This window comes from Cotesia typhae, unplaced genomic scaffold, assembly GCF_013202065.1.
Source record: "Cotesia typhae breed Kobodo isofemale line unplaced genomic scaffold, CoteBio_Ctyphae contig_20, whole genome shotgun sequence".
In the NCBI taxonomy this organism is placed as follows: Eukaryota; Metazoa; Arthropoda; class Insecta; order Hymenoptera; family Braconidae; genus Cotesia; species Cotesia typhae.
In genome coordinates, this window is record NW_027423725.1 from 4,013,282 (window position 1) to 4,022,562 (window position 9,281).

General features: G+C 33.3%; 1 protein-coding gene across 1 annotated transcript; it reads left to right on the forward strand.

Annotated features, from left to right (window-relative positions):
- Window positions 1-4,053: 4,053 nt before the first annotated feature.
- On the forward strand, window positions 4,054-5,367 carry LOC141538306 (uncharacterized protein F54H12.2-like). The gene has a single exon (XM_074259688.1). The coding sequence runs from the start codon at window positions 4,054-4,056 to the stop codon at window positions 5,365-5,367; it is 1,314 nt and encodes a 437-aa protein (XP_074115789.1).
- The last annotated feature ends 3,914 nt before the right edge of the window (window positions 5,368-9,281 follow it).

Consider the following 9,281-nt stretch of genomic DNA (forward strand, 5'->3'; position numbering starts at 1 on the left):
TACTAAAGGCAGCCATCATAAAAATTTAAGTGTTATGTTTCTGTCGCAAAATTTATTCCACCAAGGAAAAGGTCAGCGAGATATATCTCTAAACACAAACTATATTGTAGTATTTAAAAACCCCGGGACAGAGCACAGATCTTTCATTTGGCCCGACAGGTATATCCAGAAGACCCCAAGTTTTTACAAGAAGCTTATTTTGATGCTACATCAAAAGCACACGGCTACCTACTTTTAGATCTTAAGCAATCTACACCCGAAAATTGTAGGTACAGAACATGTATATTTCCATCAGATCAATATCATTATGTTTATATTCCGAAAAAATGTAATGATATAAAAGGAAATAACTCGCAAAATAATGTATCAGTTGTGCGTATGTAATGGGGAGAAAGGTCGTCAAGCAGTAATTCTGCTCATAAATCAATTGGTCGTAAAAATATAGCTCTACTTCAAGCTCTTCTGTATGCGTCACCAGCTCAGCGTCGTGCCATACTTCGTCACGCGAAAAAGGATTTAATTCAAGTTATATGCGAGTGTTGTTTGAATGTTTTGCACGGTAATATTCCTTTAAAAGAATCTGAAAAAAAGTTACTAGCTAAACACAAAGCTACTTTACGAAAACTGAGTAGCAAAAAAAATAATATTTCAACAAAGAAGAAACTAATCAATCAAAAAGGAGGAGCATTTTTACCTATGCTTTTGTGTCCCTTACTCGGTGCTCTAGTGTCTAACCTAATCTAATAAATATGGAACATGTGAAAAAGATGGTACTTATTCCGTATGAAGATATTGATAAATTAAAATCTGGAGTCAAATATTTCAGCCAAGATTTAAATAACGTCACTAATCACTTTTTACCCACATCTCAAACCCCTGGTGATATACAAGCTCGTTTGGATGCTGAATTGACTAAAATTTTAAACACGAATTCATTAGATATTAATGATCGTGATAAATTAAAACAATACTCTGAAGTATTAAGACGTTATCTATTTTTTAAAAATAGAGAACACAATAACATTCCAGTGTTAGAAAAAAAAGAAGTTGACAATAGTGAAGTTGTTCCTGATCTTACAGATTTCTCTAACATTAATAATAATCAGGATATTAGTACCGCGGTGGTGACAGATAATACTCAGCATAATAGATCATATCAAACTTCAGACATAATAACTGGTGTTCCGAAATCATATCAAGCATTGGCTAAAAATATTCTACGACATATTGAGTCTGTAGATGGTGACAGGAGATTAAACTGGGACAATAAAGGAAGTGTTACTTTGGATGGGCGTAAAATACCTGGTGGTAATATAGTTGATCTCATAAACGATGCTGTACGTCACCGAAAATCAGTAAAAGCTACTGGTAGAAACTTTTTTGCTGCGTATTTACAAGAAATAAATACTCCTCGAGAGTTTGTAGGAAATAGTAGTTTCTGTCATAAAGATGTAGTAAATATAAAAAGACTACCTCTCAATACATCTACACCTAAACGTACAAATAAAAGTAATATTTCATCGGAAAACTCACAAAGTTTTCAATCTCTTGCAAATAGTACTTTACAGAGTGGTGGTAATAAAAAACAGATGTATAAAAATTCATTCAAATGGCTACGACTATAGAAGAAACTCTTAAAAAAGAGTATCACAATCCGTCTAATCCTGTATCATACTCCGGAGCACGTAATTTAGTGGAAAAATTCAAAAAAAATATACCCGAAGAAAAAATAAATGAATGGTTAGCTGCTCAGGATACTTACACTAGACATAGACCTACACGGCGTAAATTTCTAAGGTTACATTATACTGTTTCAAATATAGATGATGTATGGGAGGCTGATCTTGTAGAAATAAAATCTTTAAAAACTTATAATGATGGTGTCTCATTTCTCCTTGTTGTAATAGATGTATTAAGTAAATATGTATGGGTTGAACCCTTATTAGATAAATCTGCCAAGTCTGTGATGCAAGGATTTAAAAATATTTTTGACCGAAGTAATGGACGTAAACCTTTCATGATCCAAACAGATAAAGGAAAGGAATTTGTAGCAGGTACTGTGCAAGAATACTTAAAATCAAAAGACATATACTATAGAACTGCACGAAACCCCGATGTAAAAGCAAGTGTAGTAGAACGTGTTAACAGAACTTTGAAAGAACGAATGTGGCGGTATTTTAGTCATCGGAAAACTTATAAATACATTGATATTTTACAACAATTAGTTGAGGTTTATAATCATACAAAACATAGCTCGATAAGGATGGAGCCTGCATCAGTAAATTTAGATAACGCTGGGGAGGTGTTTCGTAATATTCAAAAACGATATCCAGTGATAAAACTTCGAAAAAAACTCTTTAAATATAAGGTAAATGATTATGTACGGATCAGTAAATATAAGTCTACGTTCGAGAAAGGTTATGAGGCTGGTTATACTGAAGAAATTTTTCAAGTTACAAAAACTAAACTACGCCAAAATATTCCTGCTTATGAATTAAAAGATTTAAATGGTGAAGAAATTGATGGTTTTTTCTATGAACAAGAAATAGTGCGAGTGATTAAGGATCTTGAAAAAGAAGAATTTCTGATTGAAAAAATCATTAAAACCAAAGGAAAAGGAAAAAATAAACAATATTTTGTAAAGTGGCAGGGATATCCAGACAAATTCAATTCTTGGGTTCTTGCATCGACAATATCAGAATGAATAAAACAGAATTTCTTATGGTTTTACCAAGTGATAGTAGTATGAATTATTTTCCGGACAACACGGCAGCTCATTACACAACAATGCTACCAGATCACATTAAATTGGAAGGGCAATGGGTAGTAGGACTAAAAGAAATACAGTTCCCTGCAAGTTTTTTTCACATTCAGTCAAAAAAAGAAGGAGGGCTGTATTTAGTTAGCGCTGGCCATGCCGGCTATGGAGTTTCTGATATATATTCAGATTTTTACTTACCCAGAGGACATTATACAGACCACAGGAAATTAATGTCCGCTTTGAATAACTTCCCTGGTACTGCAGAACATTTTCACTTTAAAATAAATGATTCAGGATTTACCACTGTAAAAAGAATCTGTCAACCTCCGAAATGTAAAGATACCAGTCATCGTCTTCTGTTATCTTCAACTTTATTAGATATTTTAGGTTTTAACCACTATGACGATAGAACCAATCAAAGAGACTTTCTTTTAGGTACAAAAGGCAGTGATAGTTATGAATATATAAATGTAAGTGAAAGACCCTTCAGCTTGACAAGAGGGATACCCGATAGATTTTTCATTTATTGCGATATTTGTGCTCCATATGTAACTGGAGACTTAAATTCATCGTTATTACGAGCAGTAACTTTAGAAACAAGTTTATATTCATACGGAATGACTATCACCAATAATTACGGCTCTCCTAATTATATACCCATTATATCGAATTCTTTTAGAACAATTGAAATAGATATAAGAAATAATAATGGTGATCCTATGCCATTTGAGTACGGACCTTTGAACGTGACACTTCACTTTAAGAGAATTGATTAAAAAATGTCTCATTACATTGAATACTATAATAATCAGGCGGGTGGAGGTTATAAAGAAAAATATAATAGATTTGGTAAAGTTTATGTCGGCTCTTATCAACATGGTCATGGAATAGGTGCTTTTCTGGGAGGACTTTTTCGCAGAGTAGTACCTTTTCTTGGAAAAGCAGCACGTGCAATAGGAAAAGAGGCTGTTCATACAGGGATGAATGTATTAAGTGATGTTGCAACGGGTCAAGTACCTTTCAAACAATCATTGGAACACAGACTTACAGAAACAGGGATGCGACTTAAAAGAAAGGCATCAGAAAAATTGGATGAGATGATGCGTCGGTTGGGGTATAAAAGCCAGCGAATACGTAGATTAACTCACAAAGTACATAACCGCGGAAGAGTGCGGAAGCGTAGTAGTAAGAAAAAAAAGGCCACCAAAAAGAGGAAAACTTCAAAACAAAATAAACGTAAAGTGAAAAAATCTAAGAAGCGTGACGTTTATGATATATTTAATTAATACAAAATGTCATTTTTACATTCTCACTCAGAGGAGTGTGCAAAATCTGAACTAGATTTATTCACACTACCTCCAACGCAAACAAGTATTGAACAATCGCAATGGACATATTACAACCCTATGGCATCTTTATCGGACGATACTCCGATAGAATTTGTTATACCTGGACACGGTGAAGAATACATTGACTTATCACATACTATGATAAAAATTAAAGCAAAAATTGTACAAAGTGATGGTACAGTTGTTGAAAATGATGTTGTGGGTCCAATAAATAATTTTTTACATTCAATGTTTAATCAAGTAGATGTCTTTTTCAATCAAAAAATCATTTCACCACCTAATAATGCCTACGCTTATAGAGCTTATATTGAATCATGTTTAAATTATGGAGTCGATGCAAAAACTACTCATCTTAAAATGGCGTTGTGGAGTATGGATACATTAGGGGAATTTGATAGTGTAGAAAAGGATAAAAATAAGGGTCTAAAAGATAGAATGACATTCACAACGAATGGAAAAGAGTTTGAAATGATGGGTCATTTACATTGTGATGTTTTTAATCAAGATAAATTTTTACTTAACGGAGTAGAAATGAGAATTCGTTTAGTTCGATCAAAAAACACATTTTGTCTTATGAATGGAAGTAAAAATAACTACATTGTCAAGATTTTGGAGGCTATGTTAATAACGAGAAGAGTGAAAATTAACCCGAGTATTTTAATAGCTCATGCAAGAACATTGGGTCAAACAACTGCAAAGTATCCGCTTACTAGAGTTGAAGTAAAATCGTTTGTTTTATCCAAAGGAATACTTGGAAATACTATCGATAATGTGGTATTGGGCCAATTACCTAAAAGAATAATAGTTGGTTTTGTAGACAATAGAGCATACAACGGTTCCAAAACACATAATCCTTTCAATTTTCAAACTTTTTCATTAAACTATCTTTGTTTATACATCGATGGCCAACAAGTGTTGGGTAGGGCACTACAGCCGGAATTTGGTAAAGATAATTACTCTGAGGTAGAAGCATATAACACCTTATTTAGTGGAACGGGTGTACACTTCGGAAATACGGGGTCATGGATCACACGCTTAGATTATCAATATGGAAGCACTCTTTATGCTTTTGATTTAACACCAGACCTATCCGCAAATTTGGCTTCTCATTGGAATTTAGTTAAGAACGGAAGTCTCAGACTAGAAGTACGTTTTAGTAAAGCTCTTGAAGTTAATGTAAACTGCATTACATACTTAGAGTTTGATAACATCTTGGAAATTGATTCATCACGCCAGGTTATAGTAGATTATAATTAAAGAGAAATAGTGTATATTTTTATATAATGAGAGCAATATTTGGATTAGTGATGGCTTATCATCCGCTTCCTCGATTATTAGACAAAATTATTACTAGTAATTTTGACTAAAAGTATATAACTAAAAGTTTTAAGAAGATGAATCAGTATTCAGTGTGATACCTCGCTGTACAGACAATTTTATGGACACTCTTCAATTAGTAAAACTTTTACCCTATACTGATGCAAGCGTTGGAGGAGTCTATCCATCAGACAAAATCCCCTGCATCTGGCCTAGACCCTGTGCAATTATTGCCAACACCGATGATCATACCAAACCGGGAACCCACTGGGTCGCATTTTTTGTCAATAAACATGGACACGGAATCTATTTCGACAGTTTCGGACGACCTCCCAGTGACTCTCGATTTACTCAGCGCCTTGGAAGAAATTGTAGAGGAGGATACAAATGGAACCAGCAACAATTACAGGATATTAACTCCAATTATTGTGGTCAATATTGTATTGTTGTTCTTCATTGGCTTAGTAATAACAAATCCTTATCATCCTTTCTTAATTTGTTTGAGAAGGATACAAAACGAAACGACCGATCATTAATAAAAATGTTTAAAAAAATATTGAAAAAGAAAGATATGAAAAATAAATTAAAAAAACCGTTTAAAAATTTATCAGGAGGAGGACGTCTATATTCGCAATCAAGTGTTTCTAAATAATAAAATATATATTTTGTAAAATAAAAATGTGGCATTTATATCATAATTGTGAAAATTAGTTTATTAAAAATTCAAAAAAATTTTTAATTGTTATTATTTAAGGGGGATAGCCACTGTGACGCTGGAAAAAATAGGCAATTTTCGGGAATTTTTTTTACTAGGATAATAAAGGAATTTGGGGATCGGGTTTTTTTTGTTTTATAAAGTATATGTTGAGGATAATTCTCCTAAATTTTTATTCAAAAATATTTTGTTATCACAAAGTTATAAACATTTTTGTAGAGCACCAAAAAAATTTCCCCCTCCATTGCCGGTACTGTAACTCAAAAACGGATTATCTGAAACAAAAAAACCAAACGGCATTTTAATCTATAGGAATGTCGCTATCGTCGCACGTAGGGGATTTTGAAAATTTTGATTTGAGAAAAAATGGCGCCATATTGAAAATTTTTTCGTCTTTTTTCCTCATTTTTTGGACTCAAACAGCCTTAAAAATCTTAAAAATTAAAATTTTCAAAATCCCCTACGTGCGACGATAGCCACTAAGTAGACGAATACGGGGAAACAAAAAAATTGAGAATCGGTTCATATTTACGAAAGTTACAGTACCGGAAAGTTTGAAAAAAGTCGTTTTGAGAAAAACGCGAGTAAAGTTTTAAGAAGATTCTCGCAACTTTAAAATCTAGTCTTTCACAAAATATTCATACTCACATCAAACTATCAAGTCCTGGGCCATATGAGGGTTCTTCCTCCTTATCTTTAGTATTGACCTTGACTTTTTTATTTTTTTACTGGCCGTTTCCATGCGGCTTTCAGCAGCTTTAACCCGAGTAGCGTCGCGCTCAGCGCAGTATGAGTAGAGTGTTGGTCCTACTTTAACATCGAGATTCTCTAATATCTTCAGAGTTGCTAGAGCCCCATCATTGAATGTAATTGTTGAAATATATAAAGCTATTTCAACAATAAGGGAATAAGAAGAATTTGTTTTTGGGGCGAGCTGCCACACTAATGCATTGAAGCTTTCATTATTATTTTGTGTAAACCCACCGACACATCGTTCCAATAACTCTGGATTCGATAGATCTTCATAAATCGGTATTAAAGCTTCCGCAATATCTGCAGGAAGTGGTGGTTTTTCAACTAATGAGTCCAAAGTATTTGTTGCCACAGCTTTTGAAATTGACACCACGAATTTGCACCTTCAGGACAAAGAAAATGCTGCGGATCTTCGGGTGATGAAAACTTGTGATAAAATGTTTGCCAAATAGCATTATACATCTCATCAACATCATTAGAATGACGTCTGATTGCTAAACCATAATACTTTGTAAATTCATTAATTGCTTTGTCCGTTAATCGACCTTTCCCACCTAAACTTTTCTGTGTATTTTCTTCTTTTCCTGTTTTTGTCTTCTTGTTAGTTCGTTGCTTCTTCAAAGCCCTTAGTCGACTGCCCATTCGTTTTTGCACGTGATTAATACATTCCTTTTTTTTATCTTCACCATGTCCCCATACGGTTTAGCATCACAAATATTTTTATACGTTTTAGTGTCACCATCACCTATATAGTTTACATACTTAACGTTATGTAATAACTCTGATCGCATAAACATCTCTTTTATTCCATCTACCTCCATTTGTCCAGAAGAATTTTCATGGTTTATTGGACAGTCTAGAGCATGGTCTTGCATAAATTGATCGTATTCAGCTGTTCCTTTTTTGAGCTCATTAGCGCACACATCTTACAATAACTGGATTTCATACTTACATCTACGATTTTGCCAGTGAAGTAACCAATTAGAGAAGATATACCAAATGAAGATTTAAACCCTCTTTTCTTCCAACTACCGTCACCGGAGACAGAAATTCCAGGAATGTCATTGGATTTTAAATGCTTGCAGGTTTCTTGGATTTCTTCTTTAGCAGCTTTTTCAACACTAAATCACAACAGTTTCTAGCTGCATTTCTGATTTGTGTGACCAGACGATCGTAAAAGCTATGGAACATTGGTCGTGGTAAATCCATGAAAGCACAAAATCTTTCAGCTCCAGATAACCCAATACCAATTATCCGCATTGCAAAGATGAAACGGCGATTAATTTCATACGCATTCTTGATGAGTGGACATGAATTTATCAAAACTGGATCACATTTTTGCAATTCACAACTAGTTTAAAACCTAATCCTCGAATACTTGTCTCAGTAAAGTTTACATCACCACCACACTTTTTACACGATACACAGCCACTTAGTAAATTAAATATCGAAAAAAATTTATAATTTTGTAGCTAATACTCGAATCAATTGTACAATCAGATTTTTGTGATAATTTCCTCTTGGAAACACTATCACGTCGTTGAGAGCCAGTATTTTTTCAGTTTCATATCTGTTGAGCGGTCGATTAAATTTTTTCCTGTCGTTTGGCAGTTTTCTTTCGTTTTTAATAACTTTACTTTGTTTACGATCCATTATTTAACAAATTTTTTTGTTAAATAAACAAAAAAAAAAGATCAGAAGATTTAAAAAAATAAGTAAGTAAACAATAACGAGTACACTAAGAAACTCAATAAATTAAAGAACGAGTGTGTATTCATACAAAACAACTAAACTATGAGGTACCGTATCTCAACAATAAGAAAAAATATACGTTAAAAGTCAAATAATTGTAACGGTTGACAATCGTGAGGGAAAACAATCGCCAACCCGTACGAATCAAAGACGGAGCGAGCAGGCGACGTTTTCGTCGAAGCGCCGCGCGTAAAACGGTCAATCGACGCGCTCTTATAAAAATGACTATAACTCGAAAACTATTCGGAATTTTTCTATAAAATTTGAAATACATAATTTTGAATATATAAACTTCAGTTTAATGAAAAAAAAAAAAAAATTTTTTTTCCGAAATTTTACAGTGGCTATCCCCCTTAACTAAGTAGACCCTTATCATGCTAGATTATAAATTATTTTTAATCGGAATTAAGTTATAATTACTATTAAGTAAAAAAATGTTACGTCGAAGGTAACGGATTATTTTATTTAATATTTGTTTTTTTTTTATTTATGTTTAAACCCTGGTTATAGCCAATAGGTTTGGGAACTTAAACAGTGGGGAAAGGTATTCAAGCGAAAGATGAAAATCGTTCCTGTTAGATAAAATTATTTTCGGTATATTTTGAATAAGGAAATTACAGTGAACAAATTAAAT